The 25,923-nt window shown below is 43.2% G+C and overlaps 1 protein-coding gene across 1 annotated transcript in view; it reads left to right on the forward strand.

Moving 5' to 3' along the window:
• MYO1E (myosin IE) overlaps positions 1-25,923 on the forward strand; it is a 190,614-nt gene that overhangs the window by 147,419 nt on the left and 17,272 nt on the right. The window contains exons 19-26 of the mRNA XM_019732308.2: positions 2,894-3,038; positions 6,521-6,635; positions 6,850-7,019; positions 8,480-8,625; positions 15,759-15,905; positions 17,419-17,576; positions 19,586-19,678; positions 22,117-22,318. Of these exons, the coding sequence (XP_019587867.1) occupies positions 2,894-3,038; positions 6,521-6,635; positions 6,850-7,019; positions 8,480-8,625; positions 15,759-15,905; positions 17,419-17,576; positions 19,586-19,678; positions 22,117-22,318 (1,176 nt within the window). The remainder of the gene's footprint in view (positions 1-2,893; positions 3,039-6,520; positions 6,636-6,849; positions 7,020-8,479; positions 8,626-15,758; positions 15,906-17,418; positions 17,577-19,585; positions 19,679-22,116; positions 22,319-25,923) is intronic.

Consider the following 25,923-nt stretch of genomic DNA (forward strand, 5'->3'; position numbering starts at 1 on the left):
TGTGAATTCTGAGTCTTGGGGGAAAAAATGTGATAGAAACATAAGAGACTTACAAAATTTATCTTGTGGCACCATTACAGTTCCTCACAAACATGCTTCCCTTAACCTTGACCCAACCCCTTAGAATGTGGGGCTAGAAAAGGGATGCTTATGAGAAGAGGCATTCCATGTCATGGACAAGAGATAAGAAAGAATAGGAAACTCAGGACAGCATGGAGTATGGAGAGCTTCGTACTGGCTGCTAGGATTTTTGTGTGTCATTGGGGGTCAGAAACATCCTTAACCCTAAGTGGCAGCAGCTAGAGATCACTGGGGTCTGGGCTGCGTTTCCTCTGAGGAGGAAACATTGAATTGCTCGTCTGAGAGATAACAAGGAGCCTACCCATAAATAAGGATAGGGAGGAGAATTCCAGGCAGAGAGAACAGCTGGTGCAAAGGTCTTGAGATAAAATATTGGTATATCTGAGTCTTAAACTGAAAACACTTGATGACAGAAAGGAATGTAAGCTATTATGCTCACCTCTCCAAAATTATCACAGGCACCAGTTAGGCAGTGCACCAGTGCCTTGTGCAACCTGTTCCCACCTGTATATCCTGGAGAAAAACAAGTGAACTAGCTGTACTTACCTAGTAGAAGAGCATTGTACCAGAATTATAGGCCCTGGTCTCTCCATTGGAAAGAAAAGGAAGTGAGGAAAATGCATCAGGCTTTGTGAAGGCAAAGGGACCACCACAAGTAGTCCATGGTCAGAGGGCCCTGGAAAGGCCAGGCAATCTTTGTGTCTTACCCAGACCCAAACTGTTAAAGGTTTTGTCAGGAAAAAAGAGAGAATGTCTCTGCAAAACAAATTCCTTACTATTAAAAAAGTCAAATGAGAACTATAACATTATTTTAATAGGGGAGAAAATGTGAATCGCAAAGAGCTACCTGTTTTCTGTTTGCAGTTGCACAATACAGATACTTGAGTTTATCATTTTGATTAGGTTAAACCAGGCAAAATTGCATTCTTAGAAACTTGTCATCTTGGAGGTCTAGTCTTTCTTTCTCACCCATACTCTGCATGAACTTTTCTCTCTCATCCATTTAGATCGTGGATACATTACTACTCTTTCACCGGGTTCTAAAGGCAGGGCCACTCTTCCTAACAAGGATTCCCTTCTCCCTTGGTTGCTATAAATCAGTCTAATCCTGTAGTAGCTTCTGGGAACAAAGAAAGGACTGGCTTTTCTAGAGCCCTCAGGTCCATTCATTGCCTGTGTTCTAGATTTGCCTGCACATAGACCACGCCCTCCAACTTCTCACCTACACTCTCCTCTTGATTTTTACTTACATCCTTCTGCCTTCTACCTCAAGTCTTCGGTACCGTCTGCATTTGGTATACTATAATGTGCTTCTCTCTCCTCTATTATGTCAGCCTCTTATGTATGTCAGCCTAATGTTTCTAACATAGACATTTATAGAAGTGCATAACTCTTTCAAAGAAATATTTATGGTAGTTATCAATGGGAAAGGGGAATGGGGGAAAGTAGAAAAGGGTAAAGTGGATCAAATATATGGTGATGGAAGGAGACTTGACTTTGGGTGGTGAACACATGATGCAATATACAGATGATGTCTTATGGAATTGTATATTTGAAACCTATATAATTATATTAACCTATGTCTCCCCAATAAATTTAGCAAAATTAAAAAAGAAAATCCCAGTACCAAAAGAAAAAGAAGTATTTACATATCAGCCAATTCATGGTTTATATGCATTACCACGATTAAAGAAACAGATTGGGGTTCAAATCCCAGATCTGACACTTACTAGTTAAGCAAACTTGAGTAAGTCTCTGCCTCTGTTTCCTACTCTGCAAAATGGAATAACCAACCTAATCAGGTTGCTGTAAGAATAAAATGAGGTCATACATTTAAGCACCAAGAGCATCACCTGATGCAGAGAGAGCACCCTATAATGTTAACCATTCATGTTAGTTATTATGTCTGTGTTACCATTCATGTTAGTTATTATGTCTGTGTGCCAGGCATTATGTAAGGTGCTGGTGTACAGGATGAACCACACAGAGATAGCACCCACTCATGGAGCTCTGGTCTTCACAGAGGAGGCATAAATTAACCAAATAAGCACAAACATGAATATAATTACAAATGATGATACATGCTTTAACAGAAAAGTATTATTTTCTATGAGGGAAAATAGCAGGGGGGCGCTTTTTGCTTAGGTAGTCTAAAAAGGGCTCTCTGGAAGTGTCACTGAAAGGCAGTCCCCTTGAGGGGAAGCAGCCACGTGAGGAGTTTGGAGACCAGCATACCTGGTAGAGGGAACTGCATGGGCAAAGGCTCTGAGGAAGGAAAGAGTTGAATATGCGTAAGGAAGTGGCCCGTCCTCCCAGGAATAGAAAGCCAAAGGGAGAGCAGAGATTGGAGAATAGCCAAGGACCAGATCACCAGGCCCTTGTGACAGAATTCCAGAGATGGAAGTTGATACACCATAATGATAACAGCAGCTTATAGGGAACTTTATAAAACTCTTCGCATTAACTGTTAAGTGCTCTGAAGAAATCAGGGGACATCAGTATTGAGAAAAGACCATTTGATTTTGGCTGCTGAGTGTCATTGGTGATCTTCAGCAATGCTATTTTTAGACAGTGGTGGAGAGGAAAAGCAGATTTTCACCAGGCGTTAACATGGAAACGGTCAGATAGGAAGGGAGTAGGAGGCAGCTCCAAAATGGGCATCCCAGACCCGATGCACTGTTGCAGTTGTCGAGATCTATCCCTAAGCTTTTGAACAGAGGTGAATGGATCGGCAGGACCCCAGCAGCACCAGGCGCCTTTGTGGGACTGTCCAGTCTGAGTCTAATCCTTCTCTCCCCAATTATCCTCACAGGTATGCCATTCTGACCAAAGCTACCTGGCCTTCATGGAGAGGAGACGAGAAACAAGGTGTCCTCCACCTGCTGCAGTCTGTCAACATGGACATTGACCAGTTCCAGCTCGGGAGGAGCAAAGTGTTCATCAAAGCCCCCGAGTCTGTGAGTATGCGGCTGACCTCTCCCCTCGTTCCCACAGTGCCACCTGTAGCACCTCCGCCGGCCCCTCCCACACACAACCTGGCCGGATTCGTTTTCTCATCCTTCAGTTCATGCCTCAAAGACGGCTTCCGTCTGCTCCCAATCCGAGTGTAGGCCATTCCCTGAACCCCTGCTCTCTCGTAGCCTTTAGAGCACTCAGCACTCTTGTTATAAAGATATCACCTTATAATGGTTTCTTTTCTTACTTACTGTCTCTCTCCCATTCTAGATGGTCATCTCCTTGAGGTCAGGGACGCCTGTCTTTTGTATGCCATTGTGTGCTTACAACCTCATAAAGAAAGCGGCTCATGAGAGGTGCCCGATAGTTATGTATAGTGTCCAATAGTGCTTAAGCTAAAAGGGAATTCTTTGTCCCATAAAGGAGGCTTGGGTAAACCTACGTCCTCACCTGGGTGACACCAAGGAGGCCCAAGCTTCCTCCTTGAAGGCAGAGCAGCGCTTGGGAATGAGAATCCCCAGGACTGTATCTTGAAGACATGAGGGAGCCTTGGAAGGCCTTTGAGGAGATGAATAGATAGGAGGAGAAATCCCTGGGTTTACAGAATGTGATTATTTGCGAGTAAGGAATTCAAACAATTTTATAATTCACAAACTTCTTACACATCCACAGATTAATTTAGAGGAACTTCTTTATCCTTTCTGATGAGTGTGTGGTCACTGTGAGCCAAATCAGTGTCCATAGAAGGTTCTCAGTTTGAGCAGAAATCCAACACAGCTCAGTTCTGCCCAATTAGCTCTGGGACTTTGGAATGAAGACATTACTTTTTAAGTTGGAGATACTGCTAGCACTTACCAGGTTTGACATCATTATTTCTTGAGGTTCTTCTAACAATCGCAAGACTCCATTTCAGGAGCCTATGGTGAACTTGGCAAAATTAGTCATCCGATCCAGGGGAAATAACCTAAGAACTTGCAGTGTTGGTAATAACGGAAACACTTGACTTTAGGCAAATCCTGGACTCGCGGTGAGTTTTCTTCTCCTCTAGAATGGGGCCTGCAGCTGCTGTTCTGCCTGCCCTATAGGATCAGCCTGAGACCCACAAATGATAATGGCTGTAAGTGAATGGCTTTATGAACTATAAAGACTATATTAAGTAAATAAATGGCACACATCGATAGGACCCGTTTATGAAAAGTTTGTGGTAGCATTTTCCACTTTGAGTTATTTGTAGCTTCACAGCGATTTCATTTCCAAATATAAAATGAAAATGTTGTGTCATACACCATTAAGCAACCCACAGAACAGTTCCTGTTCTTTCTAAAACGGGATGGAGTGATTTATCAGTACAATGCAGAACTCCTCTGTTGTTTCATACCCGCTTTTACTTTCTTGATTTGCTAAATTTTTGCATGTAGTTAAAGCAGCCTGAATATTTTGCATACTTTTTTTTTCCTGATTCATTTGAGCTTTGGGGTTTTAGTTCCAAAATGAAGATTTATTTTTGGTTTTTCTTTTCCTTATCTTCCTCCCATTGCTTTATTACTGTCACCTGACTCCTCTTCCATCTTTTTACACACACACACCATCACCGCTGCTCTCTCCTCTCCCCCATTGTTCATCCATTCACATTTAGCCCTGACATGGCAAATACTTTGACAAAAACTGTTTTTTAATAATCCACTTTGCAATTTTTGCTTTGACTTTTATAGTCAATGTGCTGAGTATACAAAATAACCCATTTGTTCTAAGAACCCACATTAGACATCAGGCACCAAAGGGTTTGGTTTTGCTTATTTGTTCCATGTGTCCATGATATGGGGTTTTTGTTTTTGTTTTTTTCTCTCTTTCTTCTTTTCAACCTCCCTGATTTCCAAACCACATGGCTTTTGGAAAGAACCTAAAACCCAGCTCATCTTTGAAATAGTCTATAGGAAGTGGAGAATTGGTTGCCTCTTCATCCTTTCTGAGTCACAAGTGTATTTTCAATGGCACTCCCAAAATAGTTCTGGGAAAGAAGAAGAAATCAAGACTTACACAAGAAGCCCAACACAAGATAAGAAGCACCAGCGAATATTCTTACAATAGGCGACCTCAGGGCTCACATTTTAAACATTCTGTCCCGTTGTTAACCATGTATTCTGTTTTATTTTTAGAAATATGTTCTGCATGCCTGTTGTATATGGCACTGTAGGCAGCAGAATGAAGTGGCCCCTCGCATGGTATTTTGCTTTTGAGATGTTGTTTTTGCACAGCTGGGGCCGTGGAAGGGGAACTTGAGTGACAGGAAGGGTAGATGTGGCTCCTGAGTATAGACCCAGAAAAACAGACAACAAATCAAGTCCAGCTGCCTTCGAATCAAATTTGTTTGTTTACTTCTGGAACATTTTTGCAGTGATTGTTCATCATCTTTACTTTACGTTTTTATTGGTCTATTTTCTTTCCCTAGACTGTCATGGTAAACCACTTCCTAGGTGAATGAGAAAATTTCCTTCCCACCATTTTGCAAGTTGATCAAAAGCAGATTTACAGAGAAAGACCCGTATGTCAAAGTGAAGAGGAACCTGGCAGCGCCTGAAGGACTTTGGTTCACTATGTAGCCCCACCCAATCTTCGTTCCAATTTTCTCATCTGTAAAATGGAAATAATAGAAATACGTGGCTCGCATAGCTGTTGAGGGGTTGAATGAAAACAATGCACATAAAGAGTCTAGAATGATTCCTGACCTGTAGTAGGCCCTGAGTCAGTACCTTACGGATAATTGCTATCATCTTCATTATTCCAGAGCTTCATTGAATGGGGTGCAACAATCAGTATTAATCGTTAAAATGGCCTGAGTCTCAAGACCTACCTGTGTCTAATATGGGCCGTAAAAACAAGTTTCAGCCCCTCTTGGTGAATTTGGGTCCTAACGAGCACATCTTAAGTCCCACTCCAATCACTCTGGTTATTATCTTCTGCCCCAGTGATTCCTTGGAGAATTCTGAGGCAGGAAGTCTATACTTTGATGGAACTGAAAGTAGGGCAACCCTCTTTCCACAGCAGCAAAAGCTGGAAAATTCTATTAAGAGACTATATGCAGCAGTAAACAACAGCCTCTACCAACTCTCTTGATCTAGCCACCTAATACTCTCTCTGGATCAAGGTGGGGAATAAGTGGATAAATGTTGAATCACTCATTTGATTCTCACAGAGATTATGAGTAAGGCAGGACACCAGTTATTAAGATCCAACTGAATGCACGCAGATCCAGCTATTTTCCATTATGTTTTTTGTTAAAAGAGAAAAATATGTAGATAAATAAGTTATAGTGATCATAACCAACATTCCCTACTAATCATTTTTTCACATTTGTTCGTGAGTCTGAGAAGCTGCTTCCCATGTACGGCCTTGACTGAAACTGAGTGTCCCTGAAATAACCAAAAATAAAAATGAGGCTCAGGTCTTATGAATTGGCTCACATTTGTCTGCTTTACATTCACAGCTATTTCTTCTAGAAGAAATGAGAGAGAGAAAGTATGATGGGTATGCTCGAGTGATACAGAAATCATGGAGGAAATTCGTGGCGCGAAAGAAATATGTCCAAATGAGGGAAGAAGGTATTTTAGTCATTTTGTTTCATGCACTTAACAAATCTCAAGAAAAATTTTGAGTCGATGAAAGTCACAAGTTGAGTTTACTTTGCATATAACGTCGTGTGTTAAAAATCTTGCATTCTATTAGAGTTTCTCTGTATATTTTCACAGTAAGTATTGTACTCCTTTTTCTGGGGGATTGATCCTTCTCCCTCCTCTGCCTTTGTGGGAATTGCAGCCTCAGACCTCCTGTTGAACAAGAAGGAGAGAAGGAGAAACAGCATTAACAGGAACTTCATTGGGGATTACATCGGGATGGAAGAGCACCCGGAACTCCAGCAGTTTGTGGGCAAGAGGGAGAAGATCGATTTTGCAGATACGGTGATCAAGTACGACAGGAGGTTCAAGGTACACGCTGACGACCCGCCTCTGAGGTCACCAACCATTCCTTAGCTTTAAAAAGAACTCATAAGTTGGCTTTTCTTATTACCAAAACAAAGCATGTTCATTATAGAAAAATTTAGAAAATACAGATAAGCCAAAAGAAAAATAGCCACCTACACCCAGAAACGATCAGTGTTAACATTTTGTGTGTATCTTTTAGAACTTTTTTATACAGAAATATATATTTATATTTCAGGTTTTCAAAAATCAGATCTATATTACATGCTGGTTTATGTCCTGGGTTTTTTGGTTTTTTGTTTTGTTTGTTTTTCCCTTAAAGTGTGCCAGAGAGAACTTGCTGTGTTAATAGATGTATCAATATAAATTATTTGCTTAGCTACATAGTGTTTTATTCAACAGATGCGTCACTATATTTTTAACGAATTCCTCATTAATCCACTCTTAGTGGGCTTCTTTTTTTTTTACTATTATTATATTTTTACAAAGGATGCAGCAAGCATCCTTTTCACATATATCTTTGTGCACTTGTCTGATTATGCTCTTAGGATAAATTGGTAGGAATGGAATCACTGGGTCAAAAGATTCAGAATATCAGGCAATATTGCAAAGTGTTCTTATCCTTCTCTGAGTGAATGACTAAGCAAGGCTGTCACATGGCCACTGAAAGGACGGCCAATTTTTTTTTTTTCTTTTCTCTTTGACACTTTCTTTTGCCTGATAAAATCTTGGCCCTAAAAGTGAACTCTAAAGCCACAGTTGCTCATGGATCCACTAAGAGCTTTTTTTGTTTGTTTTTGGTCAGGCAAAAAGTGAAGTAAAATAACAGTATTAGCAAGAAGCATGACGTTGTTTTGCTGAAACCAAATAATTCCTTACAACCCAAATAGGGTGCCAGCTGCCCTGGTGGCAGATTTGAATGTAAACATGAGTCCTTAGGGCTCTCGGTGGTGTTTGGATATAAGGTGGCCAGTAACCCACATGTTCCAAAGTATGTTTATATTTGATTTTTAAGGATTATCATTGAAATGAAAATTTGTCAATTTAAAAAAGTAAACATTTCATGGACTCAAAAGATATATAAATGCAGACATTTGAAGAAGGGATCCCTGTTTGAGGAAATGTTCTGTAACAGATAATTAGTAGGGTCACCATATGTGTTGGTTTGCCCAGTTCTGTCCCCTTATACCTGTTGCCCTGGTACCTTAGGTGGATCCATATGAGTTTGCCATTTTTGTCAAAGAGAGTCAAATCTCATCAATTTCATATCTGTCAGACTAATAATTAATAACAGTATCGCCTTTTGCTCTCCAGGGACATGGCTAGATGCTAAATGGAATGGCCATCCGAAGGTAGTGAAAAATTTGCTACCCAAGACAGCTTCCCTTCATCTGTTAACAGATGCCTGTTGTGTGGATGTCACTTTGACATGTCTAACCACCTTCGTAAAATACCTCTCCTTCCAGGGTGTAAAGCGAGACTTGCTTCTTACTCCAAAATGCTTGTACTTGATTGGACGAGAAAAGGTCAAACAGGGCCCCGACAAAGGCCTTGTGAAGGAAGTGCTCAAGCGGAGAATCGAGATAGAGAGGATCTTGTCTGTGTCCCTCAGGTGAGTGGCAAGGGGTGGGAGCGGGTGTGCCCCATCTCCCCGCAGTGTTGCCATCTGCTATCCAAACGCAGCCTGGAGAAAGACCTGGTCAAGCTCCCCAATTGTCAAAGTCATGATGAAGAGAACTGAATTTCCTCTTCTTCCCAAAGAAGACCTGACCTTCATAGGTCTCAAGGATTCTGATATGCCAGGAATGAAATACCAAGAAAACGTTGCCTTCTGGTTAGCTCCTCTAATCAAGAGACACTCGGATCCTTTATTCCCATAAAATTTGAGAAATAAACCTAGTATATAAAACAGAGTGTAATTGCTCTTACTGCAGTGGAGCCATGAAGGAGGGACAGGCCCACCTCAGCCATGTGGCAGATCTAACCCATTTCACCAGCAAAGGCCCAAGCAGAGATGGCCATTAGGTCATCAATATTGCTTTTTAGTTCATTGTGACTTCTGATTGTTCTAGAAGTTTCTTTGTTCTCCTAAAGGTTTTTCTGTCTGTTTATACAAGGCGGGAGTACATATTTGTCTCCATAATCTGTAGCCCTGGAGTCATCGCCAAATACTTCCTTCAATTCCAAGTTCACAGGCACGGGCCCTGGCTCTTCCTGTCAGCACTCTGGCTTTCTTTTGGCAAAGAGGCTTCTGTGTGTGGGGGAGACTTCCCTAAATCCTCCCATGCTAAAACCTCCCAGACTAAGTTTCCTCTGATGAGAGGAAATCCTCCCAGGAAGGCTAAGAAAAGAGGAAGAGAGGCCTCTTTCAGCCCAGTAGCTTCCTCCTTGAGTTGCATCCCTGGGTCCTTCTGAAGTTACCGCTGCCTCTGCCAAGGCAACCTTCGGGCTGCTGTTGCATTCCAGTGATGTTCTGGTTGCTTGTGAACATGTCTTCCTGGAACTGGGACACCTCTAAACTCTTATTCCACACAGAAAACAAAACCACTGCCCCTAGGAAAAAGCAGGGGTTTTGTGTGCTCAGGCGTTTGACCTACCAGACTGGAAATTCTGGCTCCAGTGTGATAATCCAAAGCAGATTTCAACTTATATCCACTTGCCTGTGTCACTGTGGTTTATGAATCGGTCTGTTCCCAATTTTCCTGATAAAGGGCCAGGTGGTGCAGTGAGGTTAAGTGTTTAAAACATTTCAACTCAGGATGTGGCAAAACTTCTAAGCAGATGAGTCCCTCAGCAGCCTTTTGGCAGCCCCACCTCAGGTAGGTCTCAGAGCCATGAATTTCAAGGAAAAGCTCCAGACGCCGTCTGGTTTTCAGAAGGTCTTCCTGAGCATTCGGCTCACTGGCTGGGTCACAACTTGAGCTGGGCAGCCTGCTGGCCTCACTCTTTCTGGCTAGCTGGACATTGTGACTGCCCTTGGTGTTCTAAGGACCCCAACTGGAAGCGTCTCTTCTTCTGGCACGGAGACCAGCCATACCTGGGCTAAGCTGGGTTAGCTGAAATGTGCTGTGTATGCTTGATAGCAGCTGTGGCTCAAAGCCAGGAATCCCAGCTCTGAGTCCATGTGTTCATTACTCTTGAGAGTGATTATTATTCTTCCTATTATTGTTGCCCAAGTCTGTCTTCAACCTTCACACCACTCAAGGAGTACTTGATAAATTGTCGTATAAATAATCGTATCTACATTTATGTATCACACGCTTTGGCACTTAATATCTTGTTGATCAAGTCCTTGAGGCTTATCAGGTGTGGGATATTCACACTCCAACTTTTTCCTTGTTTTTTGGGGTGTGGGTTTGGGTGTCTCACAGCCTCTGAGGATACAATGTCTCATGATAAAATCACCTTCTTTTGATGCTTCTGCTTCAGTGTTCATAGTCTGGACATTTGCTTCCTAGTGGCCTTTCCTTATTAGAGGATGCAACCAATGAGGTACTGAGCCTGAAAGTTGTTCTGGCTCTTTTTTTTTTCCCCAGGGGAAAAAAAAAAAAAAGCCTGAGTCATTTTAACTTGTGATCTCTGCATGTTGCAGTCACTGAACCTCACTCTTACCAAGATTAGTATTGTTCCCTCATTTCCTTCATCTGTTGAGTTAAGCCAGTAATCTAAGCCAAGTGAGGAATACAACCAGATGGGTGATGGTGTGTATAGAGTCAAACCCAGAGTAGAGATTGTTTGTGGTACCAGATCACCAGATCACCAGAGAGAGAGAGAGAGAGAGAGAGAGAGAGAGAGAGGAAGAGAGAGAGAAAGATCTAAATATTGCAACAGTGGTATAGAGAGAGATTTTTACAGTTGACCTGATCTTCAGGGAAAAGTTATAACATGTTATGTGTGTATTGAAGTCTTTATGAGGCTTGCTTCTTGACTGTTGGCTGGAATGACCACCTAATGGCTTCTTCTACTTAAGACTGTCAGTGTCCCACAAGTTTGATCTTTCAGCCCATCTCTTACTCTTATAACTACCATCAAAGCAAAATGGGCTCACAGCTCCCTGTTGAAACAAACCAAACATACCCAAACAATTATGAGACAATTTGGGAAATGTGAACATGACTAAATACTTGATAGGAAGGATGTACTGTTAATTACTTTAGGTGTGATAATGGTATTATGGTTACTTTTATCTTTTAGAGATACGCACTGAAATATTTAAGGATAAAATAAAATACTATTTATGCTTTGCTCTAAAATAACCTAGTTTGTGTGTGGAAGTGGGAATGTAGATAAATATGATAGTGATTGATAGTTGTTGAAATCTAATATGTGGATGTTCATCCTGCCTGCCTATTTTTTTATATGTTTGAAATTTTCCATAATTAAACGTTTTTTCTAATCTTCCAGTAGACATCATATTTTTAGAAATCTTTACCTTTCTAAGCATACTGAAATTTATCTAGTTGAATTATAATTGAAATTAAAAGAAATTTAACTTAGAGAAGAATAAAAAAACAGAATAGGCCCAATAGCTGAGAGAGAGAAATGAAGACTGCAGTTGTTGAAAGGGACTCCAGGATGATTTGAGCAGGATAATTCCTCATCTAAACAAAAGTTAGACAGAAATACTGAGGCCTGTGTTTCTGCCTTCTTTGGAGACTCCGTGAGAGTATCAGGAGATGACGCATCGATATATAGTTGAGACATCGTATTTCCGAGGCCTGGGGTATCTGCTGACAGAAGACCAAGCATCAGTTTTTGAAGGACCCTTCCAAAGCTGCTTTGTGTCCAAGTACTGACCTGCCCTCGCTCTTATTTGAAAATCTCAGTTTGCTGGGAGGGTGGCCACAAGGTGTAATAGCCTATGTTCTTTGCTTTCCCAGTTGTTAGGCGATGAGATTGGTACTGTAAAAATCTCCTATTTGGGGTTTTCTCCAATGAAGCTTCTAATAGTCCTTCTCATTCCAATAGCTGACCACCAGAGGCCTCAGACCAAGGGCTACGTGGCTGCCTGTCTGGGTCAGTACATTCTTCCAATCCTTGTGTGTAGTGGGTAAAGCAACCTGTAAGAGGGAGCTTTAGACAGAGGCCCCTGCTCCCCTGGTCACGACCTTCTTGCCTAGAGTATTTCATTGCCTAATTGCCTAAGCCTCTGGCGGTAACAACAGCCCGCCTCACACCTGCTTAGCCGACCTGAAGCGTTACTAAAATTGTGGCTTGCTGTGGCCTTAGAGCTTTGGGAACCTGGAAACTGTCACCATTTTTGAACTGACCACCTACCTTATGTTCAGCCTTGGGATTCAAAGGTGAATGAGACATAGTCACTGCCTCCAGGATCTTCTTCCCATTCTGGAATGGGGAGTAGACACCCGAGTCAATATGTACCACACAGGTTACCCAGGGTGCTCCTGGGATACCAAAGATTAAAGTGAGCCTTTGCACCTGGGGGTCAGGTGATGTCCCTCCTGGGAGGTCTGATACAACCTGTATCTGTACTTAAGAGAAATTAAGTATGAGCCCAAACTGGTGCCACCGGTTTCTCTGAGAGGTGGAATTCAAAATAAGGTTTATTTTCTGTTTTATTTACTTCTATACTTTCCAGTCCACTAAAAGGAGCATGTATTTCATAATCAGGAAAACTTTTCATAAAGGCTTACATAAAGGCAGGGCTGTCCTAGGAAATTGCCCTCTCAGCTTTAAAAAACAACAACAACAACTCCTTTAAGACCTTACTCACTGTTTTGTAACTAACATTTTTGTGAAGAAGATACGGGTTAAATGAGTAAAACAAGATTTTCTGGTGATGTCAGCAATACCACAATAAACCACAAAGATGAGGGGATAAAAAACAAGTAGAAAGCCAAAGCAGGGACTAGACTAGTAAGGGATCTTTCAACACACAGTGTTAACATCTGTAAGGAATTGCAGCTTGTGCATAGGAAAAAGACGGGGGCAAGGTCCAACGATAAGTCTGATTTCTTAGAATAAATAAATGTAGAAGCTTTGTTTCCAGATCGAGGAGCCTGGGCTGAGAGGGGAGTGAGCTGAAACTCTGGCCTGGATGGAGATGCTTTCCCTGACTCTCATGCCTGGATCATGGAAGGGAGGGGCTTTTGAATTTGATGGTTGAAGTCAAAGTGTCCAAATAATCTCTCCTCGTTTGCAGACTCATGCTGATAATTGACCTTGAAGTTCTGGCCTGCTTGCTTTTTTTCTTTATGGTAATGAAACTTGTAATAAATCTAAGCACATGATACTTCTCAAGGTTACTTGCGTTGGGCTCATTTAGCCCTGCTGAATAATCACTGTTCCACCCAAAGTACAGCCAGGCAAACAGACACGTCCAGACACGTCAAAGAGTGCTTTATGTCAAGCCATCCATATAAGAATGTCATTCCTCACCCCACACACCTGAAAATGGTGCTTCCTGTTTTACTCTTTCCCCATTGCATTCATTCCCTTTCTAATGCAGCAGTCTTCTTATTCCTGGGCTAGGATGCTTGGACTTAATTTTATTAATTCCAAATGACTTGGGAGAGCTGTTTTGAGCAGCTTTTATGTAAGTGCCTTTGGAGTTTTGAATTGCTGTAACTAACATGAATAAAACAATTCCAGAATTTTCCTAGAAATTAGAAAATGCTAATAGCTTTGTAGTCTCAACCCTCTGAAGTATATTACTCTCAAACTTTAAGAACAGATTCCAATTCCTAGTCTGGAAAGGTTGGTGAACAAGGAGGTATAGTGGGGATTGTGAGCTGTCCTGCAATACCCATTCTCTCCTTCACATGTTAATGGGTGGCAGCCTACCCAAAGACTACATTTCCCAGGCTTCCTTGCAACTAGGTGTCACTGTGTGACATAGTGCTGACCAGTGAGGTATGAGCGGAAGTGACTTGCACAACTTCCTGGTCATATCTGTAAAGGGAAGGAGTAGGAGTGGATGCCTGGCTGCTGGTCACTGTAAAACTATCATGGCGGCCATTAATGTTGCTTTTGCACATGCTGTTGAGTGACAGATAAAAACATTATGTTGTTTAAACCACCGATTGTCAGGGTCTTCATCACAACAGAAAAACCTATATCCCCACTATCACACAAGCGTGTGTAGGAAGCATGGTTGTGATGTAGGGATGTTTGAAAAGAAACTCTTGAGATAATAGTAATAACCATGTGCTCCATTCAACTGGCCATTATGTGTCCAAAAATGACTGTAAAATATCCTGACATCACATCCAAGAACTGTTGAGCATACTCATCTTCAACAAACATGCTGTGAGGGGCCAGTTCCTTTCCCCTGGTGATGGTATTTTGCTGCTAGTTTATTTCATTCCTCCCCTGTGGTTTGTTTATGCTGCTATTCTGTGCCTTTAAATTCCAGCTGTGTTGTGGTCCTACCTTAGGCCTTTTTTCTCTTGTGGATTACCAAGCTCCTTTCCTATAGGAAGACTGAGGGGCTGAGGTTTCAGGGAGAGAGGCTGTGGCTACAGCTGCTGGCTCAGTCAGGTTCAGGTCCTTAGCTCCCTGAGTAGCCCAGAGACAGAAGGTTCCTGACAAGCCTGGGAGTGTTCACCAAGGCTCTCTCTGCCCAGGGAAAACCTCTGGCCCCACACGCGGACTGCCCATCCCAACCTTGTCATATTCATGGGACTGAACGGAGAGACCTCAGGAAATGCAGCTTAGATGGATCCAAATCTATAGGAAGAAGAATGCCCATCTCAGAGACTATCTGGCCTCACTACCTGGCTTTGTCAGATCACAGTAATTCTACTGGTGCAGCAGTACCAGGGGCCCCGAGAGCAGGGCACAGCTCCTGCGTGACACAGCTCAGCTCTGGTTACTAAAAGAACCATGTCGTTGGTATTTCCTGTACTTGGTGGGATTAAAATATAACTGTGGTCAATTCATCAAAGCAGGATTCACTTACTTTGGTTTTAATACCTGGGAAAACACTTATCTCTTATGAAATGTCATTCTTTAGAGGGTTGTCTTATATATTTGACAGTGGTGCTTGGAGGTAATTGTAAACTTGTATATTGTGAAGCCTTTGGGGTGATAGCGTCCTTCAACTGAGCTCTATACCTAACAGCTGGGGAATAAAGATTCTCAATTATATGTGTGTTATAGTTTCCACAAAGTCTAGCTGGGCCTGGAGATAGAAGTGTGTCTAATCACCACCACCTCCTCCCCCAACCGACCCTAAGCATTTTCCCCAGGACTGGATTTGCCTCAGCCTCTTCCTTCCATTCACCCCTCCAGACATGGGTTTCTCCACAGCCCTAGCCCTGACCAAACATGCAGTTCTCGCGAAGGTATGTTCTTTCCATGCCCCAAGAAATTCATTATCTGGGATGTGATGATGTGCTTGCTTGCTGTTCGTACACTAAGCGAGTTTGGTCTGGTATATCTCTGTACTGTGGGGTGTTTGTACATTCAGCAGCACTAGGCATGCGTTATAAAGCAGAGCACCACATACCCAAGAGCTCCTAATAATGACTGCATATGAAGCCCAAGACGTCGGCTTCCCTTTTGATAACAGCTTAAAATTCTTCAGGTTAGGATTTATTATGACTGCTACAACCGTCTCATCAATTCTACTAACGTGGAACTCATGGAATCATTCATGTTTAGCCACATTCTAGAAAGACTGTAGAAGCCTCGTACTGACTTACAGGATTAAAAGAAAAATAAGTGGGAAAAAATGGAATAAACAAAAGTGCAACTTTTATTGTCTTTCTAATCTCGTTGCAGTACTATGCAAGATGACATTTTTATTCTTCATGAGCAAGAGTATGACAGTTTGCTTGAATCCGTCTTCAAAACTGAATTCTTGAGCCTCTTAGCAAAGCGTTATGAGGAAAAAACCCAGAAGCAACTACCTCTGAAATTTAGCAATACGTAAGTTGGGATTAGGGCCCAAACTTCGGAGTAGAACCAGAGGGCGGGTCTTGATCTCATCGCTGGGCTCCAGGCTGAGAGGAGGAGAGGCCGGCAGGGTGGGGGTGTGGGGTCTGATCGGCTCGCTTGACTTCAGCAAAGCCCAGCCCTGGGTGACTCAGCTTCTTCCACGGCGTCTCAGGGCTGCAGAAGACAGCCTGGTTGGTTGTCACAGGCTTTGAAAAGGTCACTTTTGCATTTCTGTGAAGTAATGACTTCAAATTGTATATTTTGTCATTTGGACAAAGGTCACCAAAGTCAGGCCAGGAAAGGCAGATTTTTGTATATCAGCAATAAAAGAGTGTTTTATTTAGCAGACCGAAGTAGAAGTAAGGCTAGAAGCTGAAGAAAGTGATTACAGTGGGAGCTTAAGTTCCCCAAATCAATGCATAATCAAACCTATCGGTGGGGCATTCGAGGACTTGGGGGCTGCAGATGGCCAATATCTCCTGTCTCCACTCACCTTCCTTTACTTTGGCAGCATGGTCTCCTGGACTACCTACTCGTATACTGTTGAGCTTCTAATTTCATATTTGCCGAGTAAGAGTTCCTTTTTTTCTGCTTAAATCTGTCTGTCACATGGAGATATCCTCCATCTCTTCTGGCTCACAAGAATGAGACCAAAGGAAAGCCTTAATTCCACGGTGAGGGAAACTTTCCATGGTTAATGCTGCTGTGGTTGCAGTGAAATAGATACTGGTAGCTCTATGCATTCATTCCAGTTTTTCAAAGAACAGTTTGGCCATCAGTACTGAGGCAATTATTTTTGTCTGGGAATTTATGATAAAGGAATAACTCAAAAAAAAAAAAAAAAGGGAAAAATATGAAGAGCCAAGCCACTCGATAGAATAATAGGCAGCTACTTAAAATTATGATTTTTCTGATAACATGAGAAAGTATGTTAGAACAGCAGCATATGGAGCTACATTAAGTAGGCATCTAGGCAATGTGAAAAAATAAACACTGGCCTTGGAGTTGTGAGTAAACCTCCCTTCTATTTAGATTAAGTGTTGTCTCTTCTCTACCTGGGAAAGGGTGATGTTGGAGGAATAGAATTTAGTTAAGGAGGCATAGGCTAATGTGTCTGGCATCTCTGTCTTCCACAAATACTGACCCGGGGAATCTGAGAGAGACAACAGGACACATCACAGCAGATGTGGCCTGGAAATTGTCCCCTTCCTTCCGTCCCCCAGGCAGTCCCACCTGACTGCACCTGCAGAGTGACATGGGCACCTGTAATGGGGTACCTCCCTCATCAACTGGTTTCTCACGGTGTTGGGCCCCAGCCTGCCACCTTGCCAAACCCATGCTGTCAGCCCCATCCTCACGGCCCTGTGCTGGTTTCGTTTATCTGGTCTTGCCATGTTTTTATAGCACATTTGCCCAGCAGCAGCATTCCATCCTGGATTCTGTGAGCCCCTCTTCTCACAGCTTCATTCCAACTTGTTAATTCCAACAAATATGCTTGTCACAGGCTTGAACTCAAGTTGAAAAAGGAGAACTGGGGTCCCTGGAGTGCAGGGGGCTCTCGGCAGGTGCAGTTCCACCAAGGCTTCGGGGACCTGGCCATCCTCAAGCCCAGTAACAAAGTACTGCAGGTCAGCATCGGACCCGGGCTGCCTAAGAACTCCCGTAAGTGTTCTGTGGGCCCCACGGGCAGAACCACGCTGGGCTTCCGGGCCCGCCCTGCCTGGCTCTCCCTCACCCTGCTCTACTCCAGACTCACTTCTCACGAAATGCTCATAATATGTGCACAGGTCTGCGGGACAAAGAACCAGTACCTCTGCTGTTTCCTGTGGCTGGGGCTTTCTTCAGATTCAAACATGTTAGACGAATCCAACATCAAGGCAAAGGGGCAGGTTAAACCTTTCTGAATAGCTCAGTAATGTCTGGTGATCCTGGCATGACAGTATTAATTGTATTTAAAACAAATCAGTTGGTTGGCTTCAAGTTTTCCAGCCCTTTCCAGTCAGATGTTGTCAACAAAAACGTGTCCTTTCTGTCAATTTTAAAGAAATTGGCCGCATTTACCTGCTCCCTACATGGTTTCTCTATGTTACTGTGCAGCAGATCCAGTATCTCCCACCTTCACTGGAGAACGCATCCTTAGACCACACACGTGCCCTAACTCATACCCCACTCTAACGCCTTCACTGCCCTTTGATTCCTTTTCTATTTGTAAATGGCATTTGTAATTTATGTGTATAATGCAGCGTATAGAGTAATCATATATGCTACATATTTATATAAAATAGACGTCTTCATAAAATACAGTCTATATGTATGGTCGATGAAGAGTATGGCAGATGTAACATAGGGCTTTCTGTCTACAAAGGTACTCATTGGCAGGCAGTGTAAACCACTAATACAGTGCAGAGAAATACAGGGAAACAACCACTCAGAACATGTTGGTGTGTGTCTGTGTATCACTTGGTACTTGCAGAAAACAGACAGTACATTTAGGTGGGATTTTTGAAACGACTTTTAAATAAAAGGATTCTTTCCAGAGATGTGGGCAGGGATGAGGGAACAAAGTGGGGACCAGGGACAAAAAAGAGTAGGACACTGTCATTGCCCTGAGCCTGAAGGGGCAGAACGAGGACAGAGCTGAGCTGAAGGATGCAGGCAGGAAGCAGCAGAATAGACACCCCAAATTCTCTCCTGGGATTCCAGTCTGCCAGTGCCTGCCACTGGCCAGACCTAGCTGGGGTGCAGAGGCCTAGTGGTCCAAGTGAAGAGGTCCATTGGGCTTACTACACTCCAAGACACAGAGCATGGCAGAGGAAGGCTGCTGGTAATGAGCAGGACGTGTGTACGCAATGCTCAGTAGGCCCCAAAGTGGGTCATTGTCTCATTGTCTAATACAGCGACATTGGTCCAGGACACCGAGACCCAGTTCCTTTGCTTTGTGCTGTTCGTGCCTTGTCACTTCCTGCTCTTCTCCGTTCTTCAGCTCTTCTCTTTATAAGGAGTTCCCTCTGGACCCCTCTTCCAGCTGGTTTAATCCTACCCTCCTTCAGGTCCCATTTGAGAACTTGTTTACTGTTTTCTTTCCCAATACATACGTCTCGACCCAGACCTCACCAGTGGCTGTGCCATTTAGCACCAGCTTGTTTTCTAATCCTTCATGTCTGTGAAGGTACAAGGCTGCTTCTACCCTTTGTGGTCTCTGCATTTAATCGGAAGGCTGGAACACAAACACTTGCATGAAAGGCTTTTGACAGAAGCAGAGGTCCACGTAGTGCGGACGTGTACTTCCTGCGGGTGGCTGTGATATGCAGCCCCGGCGTGTTAGATTCTACGCTGTGTTCAAAACACGACTATGAAAGTGTCACGCCTGTCTCTTGTGAAAGTCTACAAAAACAGAAACGCCTTTCTAAGATTATTAATGCCTCTTTTTAAAGCCATTGTCTCTAACCTTTCAAAGCCATACCTTCAACACATCTTCCAGCCCCTCCCATCCAATAGCTACGGCAAATATTTCCCTCAAATATCCCTTCTCCACTGCAACTAGTCTCCTGCAGATCTGACTGACACCTGGATTCCAGCATCTCACAAGTTTTCCATAAGCAAAAAAGCCATCAGGAGCCATAAAACCAACCAGTAGTACTGATTGTAACTGTCATGCTTGTTTATTTCAGGTCCTACCAGAAGGAACACCACTCAAAACAGAGGTTATTCCAGTGGGACTCACAATGCCAACTACCCAATGAGAGCTGCCCCTCCCCCGCCAGGTAAGCCAAGCACGTGCCATAGACTGGCACCACTATCCTGGACTTATAACTTACAAAATATATTTGGGAAGAAACCCATTAACAAATAAATGCACACCTATTTGCCAACCAGGAGCCATTTCAGCGCCAGATGTACTCCCACCAACACAATGGCACTACTTGTGACTCTGAAATTCAGGGAAAGTATGAGCTAGTAAGACTGAACTGTGGCTGGATTTCATTACCTAGCAATATTTCTCCCTTAAGAAAGGCTTCCTCCCTCGGTAAGAGAAAAAGGGGTTCTTTGCCCTTAAAAACCTGAATGTTGTCAGCTTTTAAGTTATAGGATGATGTCTTTATAGAAATAGGAGTTTTCCAGGTATAATCCCACCACTGTTAGCCAGCTCGAGCCAAATACCATGATGATATTTTGCAGCTAGTTTACAGCTTAATGAATAAGCAGAAATTTTTTATTCTTCATCAGAAAGTAATAGCTGAAATAATTACAAAATTGATACAAAAAATGTTTAGATCTTATGTTTCATATTTCTTTTTATGATAAAAGTATAACGTGGTCAATAAAATCTAAACCCAAATAAATGTAAGACTTTGCCCTTAAAAATCTGTTTAGTGTTTGAAGAGCTCTCAACATTTATGAAATAGTTTTCCATCACTCACAAAATTCAGTTAGTAAAAAACTGCCCCCAGAAGGTTTGATGTTAATAAGTTTAGGATTCTAAGCCTAAGAGGATCGTCTTAGGACCACACTTGACTCAGCTCATCCCGAGCAAGATGTAGCAGCGTCTGAGATAAGCAGTAAAAAGCATTTCTTTTGTCTTCTGTGCTGGAACCTGATAGTTGTATGCCAAGGTATGGACACCCATGCCAATTCTCATCTCTTTTGGCATCCCCATCCTTCCTGGCCCAGCTGCCTTTATCCTTGAAGAAAATTCAAGCTCAAAGTAACCTTAAGAGCACCGGATAATATCATGTTACCGTTATGTGCCAGCCCCCATGCAAACTCCTGGCCAGACCACCTGGAAAAGCTCATTTGCCTCAGTTAGGTTGGCCAAAGTCACCCCACACCAAATACCTGACCTTCAACATGGCTCCCAACCTCTCTATGTGACAGATTCTTCATAAATAAAATGAGGCAGTTGGACCCAAATCCCTTAGATCGGCACTTTTCACACTATCTGTGGTGAAGGACCTGGGTTATTGTCATTGTTTTTTCTTAATTTTCAATCCATCACAAACCATACTTTGGTCAGATAAAATAAAATTACTAGAAGAATGGAATTTTAAATGCATTCAAAGTATAAGCCAAAGTTTCTTATTAGATTCAACAGGTATGAAATATGTCTTTGAAACTGCTGTGAACATTTGTAAGTGCTTATTCTTAATTTCTGAACTTATGGCGAGTGAGTGGGTGAGGAACAGCATGGAGTGGCCCATCTCTGGACCCCCCTTTGAGCATCACAGCCCTAGAGCTCATCCCGCTCTGCATGCCCCTCTCCTGGCCTTGGCACACTTGGTAGCAATTGGGGTTTCACCAAGCTCCTTCTTTCTTTAATGAAGAAATTGACACTCTGAAAAGTAATAGACCTTGCTCACGGTCAATGTAGTTATCACAGGCAGAGACAAAACTGAGCCCCTCATCCCTCTTATAAACTAAGGGCATCCCACTTGTACCAAAGAGTTCCTCTCGTAATTCAGTTGGAAGAGGTTTTATGGTGGTTTCACCAAAGTGCGCCTTGAGGAGTCGTCTTCTTCACTGCTGCCCTGATCTGTCACTGGGAGGAGACATAAGGGCTTCTTCATACATAGCATGGAATGATAATGCCCTTTCCAGCCACGGCCCATGGTTGGGAGCCCATAACCATCATCCATTACTTACCAGATGATGCGATTGTGACTAGGTCCGTTTTTTGGCTAAGAGAGCTTGCTCTATCTGGATTGATCAAACCAGTGGCCACATTTTCCTTGCGTGTGTAGAGTGTGCCCTCCACCTCTCACAACAGGTTCCTGCAGAGGGCACCTAAGACTGACCCTTTGAGAATGGGTGTCCAACTATTTCAACAGCTGCCTGCCAGCCCCCTGGAATCATAACCTCATAATTTTTCTTAGAACCAAGAATGTGCCAGCCAGCTAGTTTCAAGCTTATCTTTCCTTGACAGTGGGCTGTGAAAGCCTGAATATCTGATGATTCTACTGTCAAGTTCAACAAGTATGTGTGAGTGTCTGCCATGTTCTAGGCACTCACTGGGCAGTTTATGTGTATTAGCTCTGTTCCTCACAATCTATTAGCAATTATGCCCTCCATTTTTTCAGATGGGGAAACTGGGCCCTGGAGAAGTTAAGCAAGCTGCTCTTGGTTAATAGATGAAAGAAATTTGGAGAGCCTTTTAGCAAAGGATCACAAAATGTAAGCTTTGTTTCTCTTCTTTTCCTCTCTCTAGGATACCATCAGAATGGAGTCATCAAAAACCAGTTTGTGCCACATCCCCACGCTCCTGGAAACCAGAGGTCAAATCAGAAAAGCCTGTACACCTCCATGGCCCGCCCGCCCTTGCCACGACAACAGTCCACCGGCTCAGACCGAGTGTCACAGACGCCGGAGAGCTTGGATTTCCTCAAGGTCCCAGACCAGGGTGCTGCAGGGTAAGATTCCCACCACTCATGGGTGAAGCCAGTGGCCTCCATCTCCATCAGTCACACCAAGGTTCATGGATTTCCCTGGGCTGTCTATGCGTGATTCTGAAACCCAGGTTTCCACCCACATGTTGTAATCCAAGACCGAAGGCCAGAAGGCCCTTGGTTGGCATTTCTAAAAGTACAGTCAAGTTGATAGCACACAGCTTGTTCTCCAGAGAGGACTTATCTTCGGAGCTTCAGGAGAGAGGTCCCCTTTGGCACTGAGATTCGATTACTTGGTGACCTTTTTGCTCTTGGGCATGTTTGAGAAATAATGGCGTTTTTGAGTTATGTCTGTACCTGCAGTCACATGAATACAATAGCTCAAAGAGTCATTAGAAACACTGAGAATAACATCCCAGCATTCTATGAGATACAGACATTTGTTTATGAATATAAAACTTAAAGGCTTTAAACTGAGAGACTTTCTGCCTTTCTAGAACAGAAAATGAAGAGTAGTAAAAAGAAACCCGGGCTTTTTAGCTGGAGGAAGCGAGGATACTTGGAACTCTATAGATATTCAAAGAATTATCAGCGTGGAAGGGGGATTAGATGTGTCGTGTACAGTCACCAGGCATACAGCTGGGGCCACCGTCAAGACAAGTGAGTGAACTTTGCCAGGAGGTAGATTTTGTCACCAATAAACAAAACTTTCTAGGAGCCCAAAAATGAGCTGCCCTAGGATGCGAGGAGCACCTTGTCCCCAGGAAGTATACAGGTATGGGGTGCACGGAAATCACCAGGCAGGAATACTACAGTGAAATATCACAGTTGTTAAATGCTAGGGAAGGATGATAGCCCTATTTCAGCCTCTATTACTTGTCTAATATGAGACCTGCTGCTTGTCTTCTCTGAGCCTCATTTTCCTCATCTGTACACCGATGCAATACGACCGAACTTGCAGGCTTGTTGGGAGGACTAGAAATTATACATAAATATACCGTGGTACTGGGCATGTAGGAGGCCACTCAGCCAACTGCAGCTTGATGAAGAAGGTGGTGGTGATAGTGACGAAGGTGGTGCTGAGACAACCAACTGAACTAGTGACCTTTCAGGAATCTCCCAACTCTGCACGATTCTCAGTGTTGGAGTAGTTCTTCCTGCTGAACCCGATAATGGGCCTGCTCCAGCCCACGCTTTGCTTCCTTCATGCCTTCCTCCATTTTCCATTTTCTCCATGTCTCTAGAATGATGAACTAGTTTTAGATGCGATCAGGAGACTTGTGTACAAAATAGAGCCGTGCTGGGGGAAAAACAACAGCTCCTTCCTCTCGGGGGCAGCCACCCGGTCACCTCCAGGCACCAAGATGAGATGTTTTTCCTTCTTTGTCATCTTTCTTCTAAAGACCACAAAGCGCTTGGGAACTTGACCACGTTCTCTCTTGGTGTTTCTTTTCCCCTGGCAAGTCTTAACTTTGTCTGGGCTACAGATATGGAAGCACCTTAGCTTCACACAGCTGGTCATCAGTGGAGTGGCTGCCACCCTTTATTAGATCTCTCTTGCTCTCTCCGCCACCCGCCCCCCACTCTTGTGTAAGTAGCTGTATCCCCAGTTCTAATGATCATGGTTTACCTGATTGGCTGGGTCTAAGCTAAAGCAACAGTTCTCAAAGTTGAATGTACACCAGAGTCCCCAGAGAACTTACTGGCCCACTCTCAGAGTTTGTGATTCAGTAGGTCTGGGGCGGGACCCAAGAATTTACATTTCTTACAAGTTCTCAGATGCTGCTGCTGATCCAGGGACCGCATTTTGAAAACCACTGCTCTACAGTCTCACGGATAAAGCCAAGGAAGGGTCTGTGTAAAAGTGAATTGAAAGGGTGATGTTAAAGCAATAGGATTTTTACTCCGTAACCCAGACCTACACTATTCAGATGGATGGACATCACTAAAATACTCAAACAACCCTTCCTGGGCCCGGTTGGATGTCCCAAAGTAGACAGGGGATTAAAATCAATCAACAAAATACACCAAATCTCTTAGCTCTGTTAGCTTCCTACTTGCTTTGGTTTTGGCAAGCAAAATCATCTTTCCAGCCTGCTTTGCGAGTTACAGACTTGCACACCAGCCAGCTGGGAGCATCTGTCAGCCAAAAGCAGGCAATTTAGGAACATTGTGTCTTAACCGAGGCTGCTCCCTTCCAGCCCTCAGCTCTGTAGTTCCCTATTTAAATCTTATCACACTCCTTGCCACCTCCAGGCCTAAAGATCAGGCATACATGATGCCATCTTGGCGATGGCTGTGAGGCTGGAAGCAGAGGGTACCTCCACAGCCGTCTCCCAGGCAGTACGGTTTTCCCCTCCATTGTGTGTAAAACTCATGATCTTATTACGCACGCGGAGGGCGGTAGCTACAAGTTCTCCGCCAGTCTCCTCATTGTACACTTAAAGTTACTGTGGTGCAAACATTCCTTAAGAAATTGTACTCTGGTCAAAGGGCCAAGCTTTTTCTTAGTATTTATATTCTAAAACACATAAAAATTAAAATGAAAACAATTTCTAATGTTGCCAGGGACCTTAGACGTGTATTTCAAAAGCCTCATGGTTACCTGCATTTAACAGCTCCTCTGTGCCAAGGAAACATGAGTTGCATTTTTCCACAGAAGGTTGTTGGAGCCAGCAGCCAGCTTTGGGATCCCAAGCTTGTACCTTTCCATAAACACGAAAAGTCCTATACATTATACATTCCAGTTCCAAACAGTGATCTTGAATTTGCCAATCCAGATAAACAAGATTGCCACAGTCTTGCTCTCCTTTGCCTTTCACACCCTGGGGTTTATCTTTCCTTTCCCTTTCCCATCCCCGATGCACTTTTCTTTGTAGACATATTTATCATAAGCAGTCATTTCTTTTGGATCGTGCAATGTGGATAAAATCGAATGGTGTAATTAGCACCTCAAGTTAATTCAGGAAAATCTTTGTCAGTTTATTTTAGGTTCAGTCAAGTTTTTTTTGGAGAGAGCATGAAGTCCTCACTAAATTATTTGCCATCCCAACTGGATTCTTGACCCTTGCCTTGCCACGTGTGTGAAATGGTAGCTATTCTTGCTGTGGTCATCGTTACCGTCATCCAAGAAAACAGAGATGTAGAGGGATCATTATCTCGCATTCCCTTAGCATACCTTTCAAAAAGTCTGGTTCGGCTTAAAGATCTTTTGTGGTTCTCAGGGAAAGAGAACAGGTTAAGCAAGAATTAAATAAGCAGCTCATCGTTGGCCTTTGTTCTGACTTCATAGGAACATTTGATGTACCAACCAAGTGTGCTTTATATTTCCCCTCCTATCACCAAGACGCACATAATCTACCTCGACTTCATTGCTGCAAGTATTAAAACCCAGACTGGAAATGTCTTTTCTGTTGGCCTTTTCAATCCTGTGGTCTATTTCATGGGAGGACAACTTCAGGAAATTTCGAGATACTCCAGAGATTAATCGAACTAGAGTTTGGAGAGACAAGAAAAAATTGAAAGTGCTCAGTGGTAGGGCTTCTGGCCATGCCACAAAGGCGGGATCGATAGAAAAATGTAAATGCTGCCTGTGTGTCTCTTGTCAAGATTCTCCTAATGGAGTCATA

Source organism: Rhinolophus sinicus, linkage group LG03 (genome assembly GCF_036562045.2).
Source record: "Rhinolophus sinicus isolate RSC01 linkage group LG03, ASM3656204v1, whole genome shotgun sequence".
In the NCBI taxonomy this organism is placed as follows: Eukaryota; Metazoa; Chordata; class Mammalia; order Chiroptera; family Rhinolophidae; genus Rhinolophus; species Rhinolophus sinicus.